This window comes from Nelumbo lutea, chromosome 5 (genome assembly GCF_056320005.1).
Source record: "Nelumbo lutea isolate HS-2025 chromosome 5, American lotus-T2T, whole genome shotgun sequence".
Classification (NCBI taxonomy): domain Eukaryota; kingdom Viridiplantae; phylum Streptophyta; class Magnoliopsida; order Proteales; family Nelumbonaceae; genus Nelumbo; species Nelumbo lutea.
The window spans coordinates 13,109,168-13,131,856 of NC_142688.1; the positions used below are offsets into that span (position 1 = coordinate 13,109,168).

At 37.3% G+C, this 22,689-nt stretch overlaps 1 protein-coding gene across 1 annotated transcript in view; it reads right to left on the bottom strand.

Annotated features, from left to right (window-relative positions):
• Positions 1–5,427: 5,427 nt before the first annotated feature.
• Positions 5,428–22,689, bottom strand: part of LOC148850429 (CDPK-related kinase 5-like) — a 34,318-nt gene continuing 17,056 nt past the window's right edge. Inside the window, exons 5-11 of the mRNA XM_088942567.1 lie at positions 21,452–21,530; positions 21,066–21,362; positions 20,862–20,974; positions 19,829–19,936; positions 19,691–19,753; positions 19,417–19,584; positions 5,428–6,066 (exon numbers count right to left, since the gene is read on the bottom strand). Coding sequence (XP_088798693.1) covers positions 5,926–6,066; positions 19,417–19,584; positions 19,691–19,753; positions 19,829–19,936; positions 20,862–20,974; positions 21,066–21,362; positions 21,452–21,530 — 969 coding nt within the window. The 3' untranslated portion in view covers positions 5,428–5,925. The remainder of the gene's footprint in view (positions 6,067–19,416; positions 19,585–19,690; positions 19,754–19,828; positions 19,937–20,861; positions 20,975–21,065; positions 21,363–21,451; positions 21,531–22,689) is intronic.

Sequence of the window (22,689 nt, forward strand, 5' to 3'; positions counted from 1 at the left end):
TATCACTAGTGGACGCTAGTGATAACAATAGGGATAGCAACAGTCAATTTTCAAACGGTAAGCGGCAAGCGTATACTTAAGTAAATTAGCTACACTATAAGGGTATTTTAAGAAATTTACCTTATATTATATGTATATTCCACTAATGGAAACCCGTGTGAATAATAGAAACACATGAAAGTAGATGATTGTTTTATATTATAATTAATAATTATTTATATATTAATTTTAATATTTTTGTAATATAAAAATAACAATAATAATTAATTTTAGTTAGGGTTGTTCATCAATTTTGGTTTGGCCATCTGTAAATTAACCAAAATCGAACCGACCTGACCATATATATTAATATTTTATATTTTAAATATAATTTTTTTCTAATACAAGAAAGTGGGAAATTCCCATATTTTTTAGTCTAAAATATTTTATATTATAAATTTAATTTTTTAATTTATATTTTCAATAGTACTGTTGTAATTTTTTATATTTATATTTTTAAGTTTAAATCGTTTAAACCAACCAACCAAGCCGAAAGCTGACCCAAATTGGCCAATTTTCACTAATGTAATTTAAAAATTGCATACATATTTACATACATATATATATATATATATATTTTGCATATATATTTACATACATACATAAATATATGTATATATATTTTCATAAATGCATTTATATATGTATAATTTTAGAGTGGGTTCATTGACCAACCCGAATGCATCAAATTACAGGGAGGGCTAGGCTCAGGTTGGAAAAATCGGGTTTGACCTCAGGCTCGGGCCTTAAGCCCAAATTTTAGGGTCGGGCCTAGGTTGACCATAAACTCAACTCAACCTACCCAACTTGCATCCCTAGTGGGATACTTAAGGATTAATCCAATCCTAAGTCTCAAACATCAGGCTCAAGCTTGGTCCAATATAACCCATTGGGTAGGGTAGAAATTGTTGCTCCTAAGCCTAAAATGCTTAATTAAGGTTGAGTTGGGCCTAAGTTGGACCAAGCTTGAGCTTGATGTTTGAGACTTATGATTGGATTAATCCTTAACCCGACCCAACCCACTCAAGTTGCACCTAGTAGGGACCCGTACGATGCCCAGACATTGTTAAGCGAAAGCTAAACAATAAAAACACATAAGAGTAGACAATTGTTTTATATTTCAACCTTTTAAATAATTAATAATTAGTTATATTTTATATACACTTTTAAGTTGGTTGGTTTTCTAGTATTTCTGTTCTAGTTCAGCAATTTCCCGACCTAACCAGGTCGGGTCAATTTCGGTTTGGCCATTTGTAAATCGACAAAAACCAAACCGACCCGACCATATATATGTAAATTTTAATATGGAAAAGTGATAAAATTCTCATATTCCTTATTCTAAAATATTTTATATTATAAATTTAAAAATTTTAATTTATTTTTTAATAATACCATTGTAATTTTTAAACTTAATTATTTGAGTTTAAAACTTTTGAACCAACCAACCAAACCAAAAATTGACCCAAACCAATATAACCCAAGTTGGTTGGTTTTCACCAATGGCTAATTGGTTTCGGATGACCAACTCCCCAACCCGACCAGGTCAATTTGGTTGGCCAAACAACTTACAACTGAATCAAACCAACCCGTGAACACTCCTAATTTTAGCAAAACTAATAGTTTAATCTCTAATAAATAATAATAGTTTGATTTCCAATAATTATTAAAAATATATTTACCACAAAAATAAAATATATTATTACTAAAAATACAATAAATATAAATTTTAGTAAATATAAATATATAATAAATATAGATTTAGATTTTAAAATTATAATTAATAAATAGGGATAAGTAGACTTTGCTCCCCCTCAGAAATCTGAAATTACAACCTCCTCCTAGTCTACTAGTAGCCCCTCATAAACTGCACCCTGCCCATGGATTTGGCATCGATCCACGACCAGGATTCATTCCACCTGTACGATGGAGCTAAGATTTCTAGGGGTGGACTAAACGACAAAAACCCCTAATAAATATCAATTTTTTGAAAGTTATTTTCTATAATAATTAATTGATATAAGTGAAATAATGTTTGTATTCATTCCACCTGTATGATTGAGCTAAGATTTCTAAGGGTGGACTAAACGACAAAAACCCCTAATAAATATCAATTTTTTAAAAGTTATTTTCTACAATAATTAATTGATATAAGTGAAGTAATGTTTGTATTATTAGTACATTAATAATTACAATTATTATTATATTTTTTAATATCTATTAAAAACATTTTTGAAAGTTATTACCTATTTTTGTTATTTGAAAGCTTCAATACCTCTAAATTATTTAATCTATTTTTCATTATTTCAATAATATTTAAAAAGTTTTAAACTATTTATATTTTATATTCTTATTATTAAATCCATTATAATTATTTTTGTGCTTCTGACAAAAACTTTAAGTTTACTACATAATTTCTTTATTTAATATATTTTATTTGTTTTTAAATAATATTTAAAATATGATTTAGTTGTTATTTTTTAATATTTAAAATATTGAGAATTAGTTACTTACAATATTATTTATCTATTTAAATAGTATCATTATTTAGTTATTTCAATATTACTTATTTATTGAATTTCATAATCCATAAAATTATAAGTTATACTATTATTAAATAATTTCGTTATTAATTTTGTAAAATATAAAATCTATTATAATGATTTTCTACTTTTAATAAAATTTTATTACATAATTTCGTTATTTTAATTAATTAAAATTTAGTTATGTTAAATATTTTGTTATTTACAATATTTAGTTATTTAATTATTTAAATATAATGTAAAATATTTAAAAAAAATTATTATTTAAATTGTATTTATTTTATAGTTATTACATAATATTAAATATTTTGTTATATAATATTTAGCTATTTTTAATATTTTGTTGTTTATAGTAATTAGTTATTGAAAATTTTAAATAACATTTTTTTAATTTTTAATTTTTATTATTTGAATAATTTGTAAAATTATTGTTAGTACATAATTTCATTATAGATTTCATAAAAGTATAAAATTATTAATGATATGCATATTATTAAATCTATGATAATTTTTTTTTGTGTTTTTAATAAATATTTTAAAGTTATTACATAATTTTACTATAATATTTAAATAATTCTTAAACTTTTTAATTCAAACTTTTTTTTAATAAGTATAGATGAAAAGTGGGGGAGGATAAATAGGAATTATAGATAATTTAAGGAGAAAGTGGAGGATAGTGATGCCGCTTGGGTAGATTAGATTAGATTTTGGTAGAGAGAGATTTTAGAAATAGTTTTAGGAAGGATATCTAAAGCGATAAATATAGAGGAAAGAGGGGTGTGCCAGGCATGATAAGGTGTCATTGGGAGAGAGGGAGAAGGAAGTGACGAGGAGGCTTCACGAGGGAGCGAAGGCTAAAATGAGAGGGGTTAAGAATTCTCTATTAGGGTAACGGAGAAAGCTCAATGCAAATAAAAATACAAAATTTGGTCCCCTTTTGCTTTAGATTTTTCTCTATTTCGATACTCTTGAAATGTAAATTAGCGTATAGATAGTTAAAACCAATCATGGTCTTTTTACCGTCTACTCCATGGGAAAATAATTGGGGTTCTTGCTGATAAGGCATCTTTTGACCGCTAATATCAATAAAAATATTTTTTTTTAATATAATCTCCTAAATAGGTTACCTTTTTTTTTTTTAAATATCAAATTAGGGCAAAAATCCTACTGACCTTCTTCCTTCAAACGATTCACGCGAGCAGGACCTTACAAATCTCATCGCGCAGGTCCTGACACAATACCAACGGTACTTAGGAGGAAAAATCCAGAGTGGCTCATAGGGATGTGTTCCTCGTGTTGTTGCCCCCTCAGTTCAGCTCCTTAGAGCGGGCTTGTTCTGGATTGGTGGATTTAAACTCGGACTGGTGTTCTGGCTTGTTGCCAACTCCGTTGGGGACCTGTCACAGGACCAAGTGCAAAGAGAGGAGAGGATGGAAAGGTTGAGGGCTGAAACAAGTGCAAAGGAGTAGCAACTGGAGGAGGAACTGTCGAGGCTACAGGAGAGCATGGTGGCGCCACCCCTGTCTGAACTTTTGAGGTGGGGAGGGATGGTGGTGAATGGGGAGGAGGGGAATGTCAATTCCAAGCAGCAACTAGAGGAGGAACTAGTGAAGCTATAGGAGAGTGTGGTGGCGCCACCCCAGTCTAAACTTCTGAGGCGGGGAGGGAGGGCAGTGAATGGGGAGGAGGGGAATGTCAATTCCGTGCTTGAAAGCATGATAACTAAGTTCGAGATTTTGATGGGGAGTGCAGACATGCTACGAGCAAACACTTTTCAGCTTCAGCTTCAGCTCAGGATTCGAAGGTTGGGTTTTCAAAGAGATGTCGAGCGAGAGGGCAAGTAGAAACCGCTAATACCCTCTCTCTCTCTCTCTCTCCTTCTTCTTCACATCTGAGTTGTTTCAGACTCAGAGCAGAACGGTGAGATCCCTCTGCAAAGAAGAAGAAGAAGAGAGGTGGGGGAGATCGGAGGTGGGAAAGGTTTGCCACAGTTGCTTGTGGTTCGAAGGAGGAAGGAGGAGACAAGTATTTTTACCCTCATTTCATATATGTTTTTTTTTTTTTTAAATTGAAACCTATTTGTAGAGATTATATTACAAAATTTGTTTTTATTGATATTAGCGACCAAAAGTTGCCCTTATCGGCAAGGGCCCCAAAATAATTTTCCAAATGTATTTATTCCCAGCTCCCCTTATAAACATCTGCTTACCAACCATGAATTCTAAGGTGGACTAGACAATCAAAACCCCAATCATTCTCTTTATTATATAACTTAATAACGTAAATTTCACATCAATTACTAAAAAAGGATTCCAAATAGTCAAACACTTGGGCTATGTTTGGTTTGAAGGAAAAAAAAGTAGGGAAATGACCTTGACTTCATCTACACTGAGAACAAACAAAATAAGTTAAAACACCGAAACTAAAATAAATCAAAATTTGCACTCAAATTTGATTCCCATACTTTTCCTTCCACCAGTGCAAATGAAATTGCACTGCAAACAAACCATGCCTGAAGGGTAAATAAAGATAGAGCATAATGTTCTTCTAATATTAAGCCGAATTTGTCCTTCAGAAATCAGGATTCAGGATGGCTAGTTTTTTTAGCATCAGGTAATTAGATTACTATGAATACCTAGTTTATTTGAGACAACTGATTGAAAATATTTTCAAACTAAACCGCAAATATCGCAGACCTCACTTTAATAAATGGATTGCTTTTCGAAGAATACAATCATTGCTTTTTGACTGTAAAAAAATGGTTCGATTTTGTAATGAATGGGAGAAATCTTTTTAACCCAAACAAATAGTCTTCAGCTAATGAAAAAAATTTGCGAGAGAGGGGGGGGGGGGAGAGAAGGATTCTTCATTTCACTTGAAAGCAATGAACAATTTCAGGCAGGTCTGTCGAATAGTGAAAAGAGAACACAATTAACAATACAATGCCATCGCAGTCATGTCAAGGTACTCCGATAGGCCACAGCATATAGCAACAATAAACAGTTAAAAACATTCTCGTCCAAATCACTGTACCAAGACTTTACAGAGAGCAACAATGACAGACAACTTTTGTGGCTCTGAAACGGAAGGAGATTGACAACTGCATATTTTGGATAGCTCCATCTCCCTCATTTTCCACCGATAAATCCAGGTGGGTACGAGCTCCGCCCACACGCCTGATGCCATGTCAAGTGGACTGCAGCGTTAAACCAGCTCCAGTACAACAAACCTGTTCAACCAAGGCCTGCAAAAGCAACTAGTAACACAACTTCCCTGGTTTCTATGCCAATACATAGGAAACTTGGTACCTCCTGGAGTATCCATACTCAAGGTTTTCTTTATTCGGTTATTGAGCTTTTGCAAGAGTCCGGCTGGACACACCATGCAACAATTTGACAAACCCAAGGAAACTCAGCTTCCCATCAGTATGCCTTATCCAATCATGAAGAACGGCATGGACAGGGACAGAAGGGCTAAGCCCAAGTTCCTGTTAACAAATACGTTTCCAGAGTAAGTCAGTCAAGATGTGTTTGGTAAAACCTAGTAAACTAAACATATGGTAAACCAACTATCCAAAAAACAAAGCATAACACCCCCCCCCCCCAAAATAAAAAAGAAGAAAGAAAAGAAAAGAATACAAAGTTAGTTTACTGTTTCAAGGTCTTATTTTTTTCAGTTTTAGATACACTGTTTCTAAATACCATGTTTCAATTGAAAGGAAGAGACCTGTCATCTATACAATTCCTGCCAACCAAATAAGGAATTTCCCAGTGTTGGCAGGCAATCAACTACCCTAGGATCCAGGTTTCTTTCCATTGACTGTTGTTATAAAGAGCCACAGAGGTCACAAGTAAAACTACAGGACCTTTAAAGAGTATTAAGCTGCCACAGAGGTCTCAATCAAGTACCCTAGTATATATCACTTGGTAGTGTACAGAAGTTCTTTAATATGTGCATTTTTGTTAAGGAATTCTACCAAGTAATGCTAAAGTGCATCATCTAACTTATACCACTAAAGGAGACACTAAAAGAATTTCCCCCTTTTTTTCTGATCAATATAAAAGATTTTTTTCTTAAACTATGCAAATCTACAGTTCCTTAAAAAGGAATATTTAAATTCATGTTATTATGTCATTGAGAAACAAAGAAAGTACAAGTGGATATTGTCAAGGTTTTTGCTGTTTTTTATGATGCAATGCATTTCCGCTTTCCCATTTTAACCCCCCTCCAAAAAACAGAAACAACACTTTTTAAATGACTTTTCTGGCATGCTTAGATTTCCTACACCTCCTTGAATTGGAACTCCATTTGAAATCGTGATTCCAAGCTCATGGCTCAACCCACATATCGTGATCATCGATCACTCCCTCCCCTCAATAAAAGAGAACCAATAATTTCCAAATGACATACATGCTTATATTTCCTAGGGTCTACTTGAACCGGAATTCCAACACTTGATACCTCCATTCTAAGCTCAAGACTGAACTCACATGTTGTGAATCTTTTCATAACTTGGCAAATAATGGAACCTGAATTACGTTGGGTTTTTAATTAGTAATATGATTGAAGGGATTTTACCAATAAATCAACAGAGAAACATACAAAGAATAGTTGGTGCAAAATAGGAATCAAGAGTGCCTGGGTTTCGGGAACCTGGTGCTTAAAAATTACAGCTCTAATTGGCAAATAACTATGCAGAAATGCCTTTGGAGTCAGACAAGTTTGGTACAAAATAATATATAGCAATCATGAGATGATGGACAATGGTTGGGATGCTAGTTTTCCAGACAAAACGTCTTTGGGCTTCCCTTAGAAAGTAATCCATAGCATACTTGTTATTTTTCTCAAGTTCATTACCGTGATGCTTGCTCTGGTAATAACATCTTTTCTGGGAAGACCTTTGGGTTTGGGTGGGAGATATTGCTATGAAAGACAGTTGTTCTAACCTTTACTCCCCTTTCTCATACAAGTAAGAGGTGAGCATGGGCCGGCTCGGTTCGGTTCCATGGCAGAACCTGGAACCTACCCTGTAGGGGTCGGTTCCAGGTTTTTGGAACCAGAACCTACCCTATGAAGGTCGTTTCCAGGGTCGGTTCTGGCCTTGGTGGTTCTGGGTCAGTTCCAGGGTCTACCCATGGAACCTATACTTTCTTTACTCTCCCCCTTCACAAGAAAAGCATGTACTTTAAAAACTTGATTTTTAACAAATATGATATATAGTAAGCAAGTTGTCCATCAAAGAATGAGCAAGATATTAGAAAAAAAAAAGAGAAGTCTTGGTAGTAGAGTAAACAACAAAGAGATAGATCACTAAGAAGAAGAAATAGTTGAGAGATACAATAATTCAAGGGTTGTGTGGAGGGAGAGAAAGAAGAGAGAAAATACATTTATCAAAAAAGAAGAGAAATGGAGAATAGGTTTGTAGAAGTTACAAGATGGAGATTGAAGCAAAAGACCTCATCCTTGAAGAGTTGAAAATCAGAGGCTTGCAGAGCTTGAGGATTAGGGAGGCAAAGAAAGCTACAATACTGTTGGAAGGTTTGGAAGTGATCGAATGGGTGAAGAAGTTTTTTTCAGAAGCAAGTTCTAGAGGTAAACAAGTGAGCTTTATGGAGTTCAACTTAGATGGAAGAAAAAGATATGAGCTAGAATGTAAAAAGAATGCAAAAGAACACTATATAACTCTGCAAGAATTCTTTGGAGGAAGAAAGAAGCAGTTAGTTTGCTTCCCAGAAGGTAGAAGGGGAATTGGATGGAAGGCAGTGGCAGAGGTACTGAGTGATTTTACTCAACAGCTGAAATCAGAACAAATAGTGGTGGTGGCAAAGGAAGAGAAAGTGGGTAAACAAAAGAGAGAAGAAGAATCTATTGAGAGGAAATGGACGATTGTAGAAAAAGGAAAAAGAAATTGTAAACTGGTAGCAACAGCAGGAAAGGAGGACTGGGAGAAGAAATTTGTGGTGGAAACTTCAAGGCCACCAAAGGATTGGAGGGGTATTGCGCAGTCGATACTCAGAATTAAACCTGTCAAAACCATGGTGATTACACCTTATGAATCTTGTAAAGCTCTGATAGATCTGGGTGAAGTTGTAGTAGAGATTTCAGCTTTAAATATTCAATCAGAAGTTGGTGCTGCCACAGTCTCGACATGGTGTCCTCTCTCAAATACTAAAAGTTTTGAGATTGAGGACAATGTATTAGTCAGACTGCTTGGGTTACCTTCCAATCTCTGGAAGGAGGTATTACAGTCCATTGCTATAATCTGTGGTGGAAGACTAGATGGTGTCTTTGATCTGGATCTTCATTCAGTCGCATTGAAGCTAGGCGGAGTTAAACCCAGTGATATCTCAAGGAAGTTAGAGGTTGTTTTAGATGGTGTAGTATACCCTGTCTGGCTTGCTACCACCGTTGAAGCCCAGCTACGGAGGGAGGGACGAAGGGAGGAAGATGAAGGGACAGAACAGGCCTGGTTACGTGGGTTGCAAGGCAGTACAGCAACTACAAAAGGGGCTAAGTCATCTGAGGAAATCAAGAAGAAAAAGGAAAAAGAGGAAAACATAAAGACTTGGGGAAAGTCAGCATGGCAGGGTGGGCAGAGGGATGGCAGATCCTATGTTCAGACAAATGGAATCAGATATGAGACAGAAGTTCAAATTTCAAAAGAAACTGAGCATAGGTGGGCAAGGGCTCAGGTTTCAAACCGGTCTTGTGAGCTGGTTTATTCTGGTCCAGTGAACCAAGACCAGTCACATGAAATTTCAAGTAGACACACGACTGGTAAGGAGATTGGGGGTTAGGGCCCTAGCCCATCTGAAAATAAAGGGCCTCTTCTTCTGACTGGGCCGGTAGTTTTAAAACAGGTGGACCCAAGTTTTAAGAAGTCATGTGCCTCTTTAAGTGAGAACGTGACTGGTAAAGAGGTTGGGGGTTTGGGCCCTGGCCCATCTGAAATTAAAGGGCCTTTTACTTTGACTGGCCGGTTGTTTTAAAACAGGTGGACCCAAGCTTTAAGAAGTCATGTGCCCCTTTAAGTGGGCACGTCACTAAAGGAAAAGGGTTGATAATAGACAAAAAAGTTGGTCTATTATCGTCCCCATTGAGCAAGAAGCAGCCACCAAGCTCTAAGAAAACAGTCAGCTCCCTAGAACGGCGTATCCTGAGGTTCAAGAAGCACCTGACGACAGTGGAGTCAGGGTGTTCTTCCATTCCAGAGACGGTAAATCAGGATGTTACAGACCCTTTTGAAGATTGTGCGACAGAGGAAGAAAGCAGTTCAGGATCAGATTTGGAAGGTTTCTCAAGTATCGGAAGTGTGGAACTTAAAAAACCAAATCACTCAGTGCTGATGAGAGCTTACACACGGAGCTGTTATTTTTGGAAAATGATGGCTTTGAAATTACAGACTCAGCCCAGAAAAAGCACTCTCAACTACCCAAGGAAATGGAGTTTACCGCAGCTATTATAGAGGAGAGGCAGGGGATACCGGTTCCTAAATATGCTCCCAGTTCACTAGAGCAGTATGGCATTAATAGGACTAGAGGAACAGAACGCATCTCGGTCACCGATCACAGTCATCAATCAGGGGACAACACCTAAAGACAGATTCTGATGCAAGGGCAAACAAAATTGATTGAACACAATGGGAACCCACAATCACCTATTCTGGAAGGATTAACCGTGACCTTACTCCCATGTGTCGTCTCTCCGGAGTCATTGCCCCCTTCCCACAACCTTTCAGGTAATCTTGTCAATTCGTTTTTTGATACTGATGTGGATTTTGTGCCTGGAACAGGTACCTATGCAGCTCAACTTGAAGCAGCAGCCATGGATGGAAAGCTTTTAAGTGGGGACAGGGGGGCCAAAGAACAAGCGGAAGAGGTGAGGAAGAGGAAATCCCAGGAAGAGGAATTAGAGAAGATCTGGGATCAGATCTGTATGTATTTGGGAGTACAAGAAAAAAGTTGGGGATGAATCAATCTTGGGAAAGATGCAGAGGGAGGAATTAGAGAGGATTTGGGGACAGATTTGTGCTTTAGTTGAGTATAGGCAAAAAGATGAATCTTTGGAGGAAAATCTAGGAATTGTGGAAGGGTAGAGCATAACAAAAGCAGTCTTAAGTAGATCTGGAACAATAAATAACCGAAGGAAGAAGAAAAGATCAGAGGTGGATAGGTTGATCTAAGATATAGAAGGAGATTTAGAATTTAGTGGAAGAGGGGAGAGAAGGAAAGCCTCCAAGTAGGGGCCTGACTTATCTCCATGAAAATCATTAGTTGGAATGTGAGGGGCCTGGGGAGTGCTAGGAAAATAAGGCTAATTAAGGACCTCCTTAGAAGAGAAAGGCCGGATATAGTGATGCTACAAGAGACCAAATTAGCTGACATTGATAGAAGATGGGCAAGAAGCATATGGAAATCTAGAGGAATAAGTTGGGTTTCAGCACCTTCTTGGGGGGCTTCGGGAGGCATTGCCACTTTTTGGAGAGAGGATACGGTGGAGGTTTTGGAGGAGCTAATAAGTAATTTTTCAGTGTTATTAAAATTCAAGATGGTAGAGGATGGATTTACTTGGGCACTAACTAATGTGTATGGACCAAGCAACTATAGAGAAATGAATGATTTTTGGGAAGAACTTTATGGGATTCAAGGGATTTGGGATGGCCCGTAGTGCTTGGGGGGGGGGGATTTCAATGTAATTCGTTTTACGAATGAATCAAATAACCCCCAACAGGTCATTACAACCAGCATATGGAGATTCAATGATTTCATTAATAATTGTGAGCTGAAGGAACTCCCATTGTTGCAAGCCCTCTATACGTGGTCCAACTTTCAAGAGACACCAACCTGCTCCAAGTTAGATAGGTTCCTTTTCAATGAAAGCTGGGAAAACAAGTGGGAGGACTTGATAACAAGAGCGTCACATCTGACCATTGTCCCATTGGCCTAGGACAGGAGTCGTCTAGGCAAGGACCCCGACCCTTTAGGTTTGAAAACATGTGGTTAACTCACCCGGATTTCGTAAAGAAGGTTGAGGAATGGTGGAGAGACCTAAGGGGGGTGAAGTAAAAAGGAGTAAGATTTCTTAAAAAACTAAAAAGTGAGAGCACATATGAAGGATTGGAATAGGGAGCATTTTGGAAGAATATAAGAATTGAAATCCTCTTTGATGACCCAAGTAGAGGAATTAGATGCGAAGGAATCCCAAAGAGTCATAAACTCTCAAGATAGAGATCGGAGATGGAAACTGAAAAGAGAGTTAGATGAAGTCATTTTGAGAGAAGAAATTTCTTGGAGACAGAAGTCTAGATGCAGGTGGCTCATAGAAGGAGATGGAAACACTAATTTTTTTCATGAACTAGCCAATGGAAGGAGAAGGAAAAACCTAGTTTCCAAACTGGAAGTGGATGGACTAGTCCTTCATTCCCAAGAGAGGATAGCCAATTGTTTTGTTGACCATTTCAAATCCACAAAAAGGGAGAGGTTGTTCAACCGAAAGACTTTACACCCATCAGTCTAGTGACTATCATTTATAAAACTTTGGCTAGAGTGTTATCGTTAAGGTTAAAATCAGCACTGCCAACTTTAATAAGCCAATCACAAGGGGCCTTTATTCAAGGTAGACAGATCATAGAACAAATCTTGATAGCAAATGAATGTGTGGAGGACTTCAAGAGAAGGGGGATGAAAGGTTTTGTATGTAAACTGGACTTGGAGAAAGTGTATGACATGGTCGATTGGTCTTTTCTATTGGAAGCCCTAAGGAATTTTGGGTTCGGAGAGAAATGGTGTGGCTGGATTGAGGCTTGTTTAAAAACTTGCCATTTTTCAGTTTTAGTTAATGGAGTGGCTAGAGACTTCTTTCCAGCCTCTAGAGGGTTGAGACAAGGGGATCCTCTTTCTCCTTTCCTTTTCACCTTGGTGGCCGATGTATTTATTAGGCTCATTTCGAGAGCTGATGGGTTGGATATGTTTAGAGGATGGAGGGTAGGAAGAGAGGGTATTGTGGTGTCACACTTGAAATTTGCGGATGACACAATCATTTTTTGTGAGTCTAGAGATCCCTCAAAGGCTAAAAACTTGAAAGGAGTAATAAAGTTGTTTGAATGCGTGCCGAAGATGAAGGTCAATTTTGAAAAGAGTTGTGTAGTGGGGGTAAATTTGGAGATGGAGGAATTGAGTAAGGTAGCAGTCCTTAGGTTGCCTTACATCTAGCTGGCCCTTGAAGTACTTGGGTATGCCTCTAGGAGATAATCAAAGAGAAGGAAGATTTTGGAATTCGATTGTAGAAAAATGCACAAAGAAGCTGGCAGTTTAGAAGAGAAACTAAATTTCCCTTGGAAGTCGGATCACTTTAAATAGAGCTACTCTTGCGAACTTGCCAACTTACCTTCTATTTGTCTTTAGAATGCCACAAAAGGTGATTTTGAAGGTAGAGAAAGTCATGAGGTATTTCTTGTGAGAGTCAGGGGAAGGGAGGAAGGATCATGTGGTTAGTTGGGAAATAGTGTGGAGGAAGGAGCAGGGGGATTGGGATTAGGCAATCTAAGGAAGAAAAATACAGCATTATTAGGTAAATGGCTATGGAGGTGGCCTCTAGAAAGGGAGAGACTTTGGCATAAAGTGGTAAGGAGTGTGCATGGTGTTGCAGACAATGGATGGGATGCTGGTGTATCTCGGCGTGCTACACTTAAATCCCCATGGAAAGCTATTCATAGTATTCTTCCCGTTTTCCTGAACCTAATAAGGTATGATGTTAGTATTGGAGATAGGGTTTTGTTTTGGGAGGATGTTTGGATTGGTGACGGTGCCCTCAAGGACCTCTTTCCCTCCTTGTATTCCATCTTGTGTTTTAAAAACGAGCCAATTCAAAGGTTTGTTTCATCATCCTTTTCTTCTGGCATAAACTAGAATTTGGGTTTTAGAAGAGGTTTGAGAGATTCTGGGCTTGACCAGGTTGCTTTGCTCCTCAAAACTATTGATTTCGTTTGCTTGGGTCCTCCTTCTGTAGACTCCCGTATTTGGAAGCCATTACCTTCGGGTTCCTTCTCTTGTGCCTCCTTCTTTGCTTCCTTGTGCACCTCTCCATTGCCTCAACCTTGTCATAACAAGGAAGTTTGGTCCAAACCTGTCCCTCCTAAAGTTGGAGCCCTTTGTTGGGAAGTCTCCCTCAGGAAAATCAACACTTTGGATGTTTTGCAAAAATGAAGACCTAATCTTTGTATCTCTCCTAACTAGTGCACCCTATGCAAAGCTAACGAGGAAAGTTGCTACCATATACTAATCACTTGCCCTTTTATTGTAGCAGATGGACAGAACCGGTGTAGATTTGCAATCTTTTTGATCCTACAACTTTCAGGTGGCCAAAGAGAAGAGGAAGAGTTTTGTGAGGTGTGTTAGAGCTGCTTTGGTGTGGATTGTGGGAGGAACGAAATGCTAGAATCTTTAATGACAAGGAGAGGGACCAAACATATGTGTTAGAAAGTATCTTATGTAGGGCCATAAGTTGGGTAAAATCCTTGGATCTGTTTTCCACCTACACTTTCGATGACATAAGGAGAAATTGGGAACAACTAGCTAAAAGTTCTGCAATCAGAAGCATGCCGGTGGTGGATTGGAAGCCTCCTGATGCAGGCGTCATTAAACTAAATTTTGATGGCAGTAGTTTGGGCAACCCGGGGCCATCTGGAATAGGGGAGTCTTCAGAAATGATGAGGGTCAAATTGTAGCTCTATTTTCTGGTCCTTATACCTATAAGGTGGGGAGATTCTGTAAATGCAGAACTCCAAGCTGTGTTACAAGGAGCAGAATATGCAAGAGAGTTGGCAGTGGAGCATTTAATGATTGAAGGTGATTCCAAATTGGTTATTGGATGGCTAAAAGAACCAGAGACGGCAGCCTGGCCGTACAGGGTGGCTTTGAGAAGATTTAAGTGGCTGACTTCAAATATTTCAATCACAGTTCAATGGGAAAGAAGATCGGCAAATGGGCTGGCAGACCTTCTAGCTAGACAAGGAGTACATAGGAATCAACTCTTTTGGGCTCAATTGTAAGCTTTATGATGTAGTTTGGAGGCTGCACCTCGTGCCTCTTTGTGGGGAACTGTATGATGAATACTTAGTTCTTTATTTAATAAAATTTTCATTATCATTATCTATAAAAAAAGCCCCTAGGTCCTAGTGTGGAGTTGGAAGGTGTGACCTGGCAAAGGCTTCCAGAAGAGAGTAGAAGCTGGCCAGAAAAGAATTTTGAGGAGGAAGAAACAAGAAAAGTTGTCTTCTCCATGAACAGATCTAAAGCACCAGGGCCAAACAGTTTCACAATGGCTTTCTTTCAAGATTGTTGGGACATAATCAAGGAAGACTTGATTGAGGTCTTCAAGGAATTCGAGGATAATTCAGTGATTAGTCGTGGAGTTAACGCTACTTTTTTAGCCTTAATTCACAAGAAGAAAGAGGCCAAGCATCCAAAGGACTTTCAACCTATTAGTTTGGTGACTAGTGTATACAAGATTGTGGCTAAGGTCTTATCTTTGAGGATTAAAAAGGTGCTTCCTTGTCTTATTAACCAAGCCCAAGGAGCTTTTGTTCACGGGAGACAAATAGTAGATCAGATCCTAATAGCAAATGAATGTGTGGAGGAGATGAGGAGATCGGGTCGTAAAGGTTATGTTTGTAAACTAGATCTTGAAAAGGCTTATGACCTAGTGGATTGGGGATTCTTATTACTCGTGCTAAGGAAGTGTGGGTTTGGGGATAGATGGTGCAAATGGATAAACAGTTGCCTTTCCTCTTGCCATTACTCCATCCTAGTTAATGGGGTAGTTAACGGTTTCTTCCCAACTAGCAGGGGTCTGAGACAAGGTGACCCCATGTCACCTTTCCTATTCACTTTAGTTGTTGATGCTTTTAGTAGACTTCTCTCATAAACGGATAGGGCCGGATCCTTAAGAGGGTGGAGAATAGGTAGAGATAGAGTTTCAGTAACCCATCTTCAATTTGCAGACGACATAATAATCTTTTGTGAAGGTTGTGATTTGATGGAGGTAAGAAATCTGAAGGATTTGATAATTCACTTTGAGAGGACCTCAAATTTGAAGATAAATTTTGAGAAAAGTGATGTGGGAATAAATTTGAGTAGAGAGGAGATGGAGTTTATAGCAGCCTCGTTAGATTGCACTTGGTCTCAGTGGCCTCTATCCTACCTAGGACTTCCCTTAGGTGCAAATCCAAAGGAAAGTAGGTTCTGGAACCCAGTGGTGGAAAAGTTCGAAAAAAGATCGACAACTTGGAAGAGAAACTATATTTCCATAGGGGGTAGAGTTACTTTGATTAAAGCAACTCTAGCCAACTTGCCTTTATACTTCCTATCAATCTTTAGAATTCCTAAAAGGGAGGCAAAGAGGTTGGAAAAACTGATGAGGGACTTCTTATGGGAACCTGGGGAAGAGAAAAAAGATCACTTGATTAGGTGGGAGGTGGTGAGTAGAAGCAAAAATGAAGGAGGCCTAGGCTTAGGGAATGTGGTGAGTAAGAATGAAGCTCTTTTAGGTAAGTGGCTTTGGAGGTGGCCCTTGGAGAGGGATAGGTTGTGGCATGAAGTAGTGAAGAGTATCCATGGTTGTCCTGAATCAGGTTGGGATGCGGAGGTACCCCGAAGGGCTTCGCTCACAACACCTTGGAAGGCTTTTTATGGCATTCTCCCAAAGTTCCTCATATTTGTAAGGTATGATGCTTGTTCTGGAAACTACATTCTTTTTTGGGAAGATATTTGGGTGAGCACTCAACCCTACTTGGAGTGAATAATTTGATAGTAGAAGGGGATTCCAAGATAGTAGTGGGCTGGTTGACAAGTCCAGAGACAGCTTCTTGTGGCTACAGAGATCTGTTAAAAAAAGTTAAATGGCTGACAAGGAATATGTCAGTCAGGTTTCAGTGGGTCAGCAGATCAGAAAATGCAACGGCTGATTCTTTGGCCAAGCAAGGGGTGTCAAGGGGAGATCTGTTTTGGGCCACTTTGTAACTGTGTTTCGGGCTTGTGTTTGTTTAGTGTTTATGACTCAGTCCTAGGGGGAGGTAACACCTCATGCCTCCCCCCTAGGAATATGTCTGATTCTTTGGCCAAGGAATATGTCAGTCAGGTTTTAGTGGGTCAGCAGATCAGCAAATGCAATGGCTGATTCTTTGGCCAAGCAAGGGGTGTCAAGGGGAGATCTGTTTTGGACCACTTTGTAACTGTGTTTCAGGCTTGTGTTTGTTTAGTGTTTATGACTCAGTCCTAGGGGGAGGTAACACCTCGTGCCTCCTCCTAGGCTGAATGTACTACTATTTTTTTAATTAATAAAACTACTCTCATTTATCAAAAAAAAAAAACAAATATGATATATAGTTTAAAACTTATATTATCTTTATTGATTAAATTGGATAACATAATGTGTAGATTATCATTATATGGTTAAAAATTTATAAATTAAATTTTGTAAATATTACCTTTTACACTAATTATTGTACACTCAAAAATTAAAATGAAAACAAATGATCAAATAACTTAAGTAACTCAATTGTCAGGTGAGACCATGGCCTTTGTAACCATGAATGCTTGGGTTCAAATCTTCACATCCCCAAAAGTATTCTGGGGTTTATTTCAAGGAAAGTTTGGTTCCAAGGCAGGTTGCAACAAGGTCAGTTCTACCAAGGCCAACCAAGGCTGGTTCATTGGATCGGTTTGGGTAGGGTAAACCCCTAGACCCTGGAAATGGCCTAGGTGGGGGTTGGTTCCAAGAATTTGGAACCAGACCCTTCCCTGTAACAGATTGGGTAGGGTCGGTTCAAGCCCAGTTCCATTTGGTTCCGGGTAGAACCTACCCATTTGCTCACCCATAAGTAAGACACTATTTCCAAGTTTAATGTGAGCTTGTCTTTTGGGGTTGGGATCTTGGATTCAGGAGAGGTAGAGGTCCAAGGGATGTGGAATTCTGTCTGATCATTTTATCTCCATCAAGTCACTTGTGCCTCTTTCTTCCATACCCTTTTACATCCCCCTACCTTTGTCTTCTCTTTTCCAAATAAGTGTGGAATGCTCTTGCCACCTAAAATAAGGGCTTTTTTGCTAGGAGGTTACTCTTGAGAAAATCAATACCTTGACACCCTCCAAAAAAGAAGACCAAATTGGTTTTATCTCCACACATATGCTTTCTTTGTTCTGCAAATGAAGAGACCACTTACTATTTACTAATCTCTTATTTATTTGTTTATTTGTATTTGAGAGTGGCTTTCTTCTCTTCTTGGTTGCAAGCAGACAGCTCCTCAAGATGTAGCTGGTCTCTTCAATTCAGGTTTCCTTTATTGCCTAGAAAGAGGAGGATAATGTGGAGATGCACAAGAACAATGGAAGGAAAGTTGAACCAAGGAGAAGATATTAAAAAGTTTAATTCTGAAGTTGTGCATTGGATTAAGACCACGGATGTGTTTGCCCCATTTTTTGAAGGATGACATATTTGGAGGATGGGGAGTTGTGGTTGAATCACTACCAAACAATGGTGAAATAAAACAAAACTTTGATGGAAGTTCCTTTGGAAATCTAGGATCTTTGGAATGGGGGGAGTACTGAGATAGCAAAGGTGCTATTTAGCATTGTATTCTGGGCCAATTGGTTGTGAAGACTTCCCACGGGTAGAGTAATCGGCAGTCTTACAAGGTTTGGGAATTGCCAAGTCTTTTAACATTAAAAAGACGGGAATAAAAGGGGATTCAGAAATTGTGAATGTGCTGGATGAACAAAACAATCAAGCAAAATGGACCCATGGACAATCTATAAAGGAAATAAGTTGTCTATCAAGAACTACCAAAAATAAATAAATAAATTGTCTATTGAGGAAATGAGAAATAACTTTTCATTGGGTAAAAAGAAAAGCAAATGGTTTAGCTGATAATTTAGGTAAACAAGTGGTTAATAGGGATCATCTATTCTGGGCCTCAAAATGTAATGTATGCAACTAAAAGGGTTACGTGGAGATTTCCATCCTGTATCATGGGATGCAAGGGATATTATACATAATATTGTTTTTCTCAATTAATAAAAGTTCACATTTAACACATATGGCTTAAGAAATTGACTCTCCCAAAAAGTAGAACCACTAGATGATCTTAACCATCTTATGTGGACACTATCCAAAGAGCTTCTCTTTAACTTTAAAAGAAACTTTCCTCCATCATCCAACGAAATGCATTAAGATCAGATGGCTAAAGTCATTACAAGGATTGTTATTTATCTATAGTGTGCTGATAAATTTCTTCTAAAATTGGAACCTGTTAGTAAAAATACGAAATTCAGATGGCTAAAGTCTTCTCATGCTGATAAGTCCTGTGTAAGGTTTAGCCTAGGAAAAGAAAAAAAAAAAAAACACGAAGCCTAAGCCATACCATTTGGTTGATTGTCTTCTGCATATTCCCAAGCTGACCTGGGAATATGGGTAACTGAATTTCTCAGCCCTTAATCAATCTGTTGATACAAGTTCTAATAATGTTCATTCTTTTTCATCAAGTGATAATTTAATTTGCATTATAGGGAAAATACTGCAACATCCCATTTGTGGCATAAAAAACATATGGCCTAGATTGCAATAGCCAACTTTGCTAATTGCTATTAAAAGGTAAACTAGAAGACAGAAATGACAAGATGGAAAACATGAATAAATAACTCAACCTTGTCTTCTAGTGTGCCTACCAAGTCAGCTTTGTCTTATGCATCATTTAGCAACACTGAGTTAGGTTAGCATTACTTGTCATAATTTCATAACATATTTAGTTTGCTTAACCACTTGAGAAAATTAAACCACATACCGAAGCAAGTTCCTCAATGACAATTGCCCTGTTACCATCCTTCTCAAAAAGTTCATAGGCACAACGAGCATGTTGCTCCCACTGATCGAGTGCCTCAAGCTGATACACACTTAATGCTGCTGCACAAAATTCTTCAAAATCCATCCTTCTGTATTGAAGTGCAAGTAGCTGTAAAAGAGAACAAGTAGTGCTAGAACTTGAGAAAGGGAAACCATCAAAGCTATGATGCCAAATAAAATTATCCTACAAAATTGTATAAATAGTTAAGTATTACCGATCCAAGAAAATCATGGATACGAGACTCCTTCATTGCATCTGTTGCATTTTTCATCAAGGCCTGCCAAAAGAAAATGGTTGAAACATCATTCATAACTATTAAGTAGGAATCTTTAAAAAAAAATGAAAGACTTACTGTCTTAATGTTCTCTAAGTTTATGCTGTTATTCTTGTTTGGTTGCAATAGTGCAAACTGCTCCTTAAGATAAAAGAGCTCATCCACAGTCAGTGTTTTTGATAGTGCCTGTCATAGAGATCAAATAGGATAAAAGAATAAGTTTATCAGAACCTTTTCTTTTGACAAGTAGTAGTTAGATTAAAATAGAGGAAGAGGTGCCCTCAGGGGTACAATAAACCAACAAAACATACATGAAAGAAGACAGTAGATATGATTTCCCTCTAGAAATGAATATAGAAATGATTATTAAAATATGATCATTGATAAATCTGAACATGATTTTTCCTGATTAGATAGCCATGTCTTCTACCTCTCTTATCGTTTTATTAATCTTACTAAAATTGAACAAATTACAAGTCTGCCCTTAAGTGGGTGGCCAGCTCATCAACTTACTTAAAAAACATAAAAAAGGATTAACAGGCCCATTAACAAACAAAACATCTAGGAAGAACTAATAATAAGACAATAATGGGCTAGGGCCCATTTGGCCCAGTCTCTCTACACTAAACATTGATCCTAAAAAATCATAAAATTCCAAGCTTAGATGACTTCCTTAATGTTTTGGACAGTATCAGTTCTAGCAGTTGGCAATCTTATGTAATTCAGGTGAAACCTTTTGGACAACCAAAATATTCTCCACTTACTGTGATTGATATGGATGTGTACTCTTCAGATATCTTATTTTGTAACTCTATGCCATCATCAAAATGCCAGTTTTGCATTTTCTAATTAATAATTGAATAATAAAACATTTCAACAAAAAGGGGCAGTCTAATAAGGTTAAGGAAAAAAAGAATATCAACCAGAAAAAGGTGAGATGGATAGAAATTACAAGACATTAACCTGGTAATACAAATCCAGACAATCCACTCAACAGAAAGGACTGTAGGCATTAAAAAAAAAAAAGAAAATACAAACTACAATGTCATATTTGAGACATGCATATAGGAAATAAAATTTTCAATATTCCTCAATATCAATGGATACACACCCTCAAAGCAGCCTTACGCAGAGATGATGAGCGCATATAGGCCTTCATGAGTCTGAATATCAGAATGTCGAGGGGAACTTTTACATCATTATAATTTCTAATCCAAGGATGGCCTGAAAATCAAAGGTGATGGGCAGTGATTTAAGAAAATAGCACCGGAAAACATATTCTTCTTTTAATTATATGGAAGATGGGAACACTCACATAGAGCCTGAGCAGCAGTCATTCTTTTGCGTGGGTCCTTATTCAATAGGCGTTTGACAAAATCCTTTGCCTCAGGAGATAGAGTAGGCCAAGGAGATTCATCAAAGCTTGGGTCAGCTTTCAGAACTGCTCGAAAGATCCCAGATTCAGTTCTGGCCCAAAATGGACGACTGCCACACAAAAGAATATAGGCTATCACACCAATGCTCCAAACATCCGCCTCTGTACTGTAAGATCTATGCAGAACTTCAGGTGCCACATAGTATGCACTTCCTACAATGTCATTTAACCTTTCATCTGCAAAATACCTGAAACATTAGAATTCCTTCATGAACACAGAAACTAATAAACCAATTAGGAGATAGGCTTCTGCAGTCAGTAAAAACCTGGTTTGGAAAAATCTGATAAGCCGAAGTCTATGGCCTTCAATTGCGCATTTTCATCCTTGGAAGTGAAGAGGAAATTCTGATCCAACAAAAAAGCATGGTAAGATGCAATAAAATAAACAGAAAGAAATTGTAATCTAATAGGGCCCACAAAAAAATAACTGTAAATAAATTCCAATTGAGAGTCACTTTGTATAAAAATGCCAAAGGTTAGGTTTATATCCAGTCTACCCCTCCCAAGACCCTGGATAGCCAGGACCATCATTGGGTAATGGTCCCTTTAAATGATCAAACCCGGTTTCATGGCTGTCAAGGCACCTAGGCAATTCTATAAGTCAGAGGAGTGCTTAGTCGCTTAGGTAGGCTTCTAAGTGTCACCTAGGCAATAGAACTTTATAAAGAAAAAAAACTAAAATCTAAGTTATTTCTCTAAATTTAATTTTCAATTAGAATGCATGCAGGTTGAAGAAAATATCAACGATCATTATTAATAATATTAATTTGCTTCTCAAAACATATCAAATCATCATATCTAAAAGACGATAGAATTTTAAATCAATTAATATCAATATTTGAAACGCAAAACTATATCATAATATGTATTTAATAGAGAAGTTGCATGTTAAAAATTATTGGCAACTAAAAAAGGTTACAATTATACTTTGTACATCAATAAAAAATTTTAAAGAGAAAGTGACTAATGAAAAAGGGAAAAAAAGAACAAGGGACAAAGCCCTTTCTATTTATTACGAGAGAGAGAGAAAGAATATTTAAAAAAAACTCCTTATCCTTCTCTTCTTTATTTTTCTCTTAAAAAACCTTGGATTTTTCATATTTTAATTGCAAAACCCTTAAACAAAATATAAGTGATATGCATAATATATTATAGGATGTATCAACACAAATAGTAATAAAGTGTAACCATAGAGATAATATTACAATAAGGCAGACACCTTGTGGTTTTTGTTGCCCAGGCAGCAACCACCCAGCCAAGGTTGCTTAGGTGATGCCTTGACAACTATTTCATGGAAAATCAAGAATGCTGGGGTTGCTTCACTTGCACTTTAGTGTTTATGTTATCGACTTATCCCACCACCTCCAAAACTTACCATTTTTCCTTTTGATCAGCAAGTGTAAACCCTTTTTTTATCAATAGTGTAAACCTTACTAAAAGTGAAAACAGAAAAATATAAACCTGAAACTGCCCAAAGAAAGAAAAACAAGAACCAACAACTTTA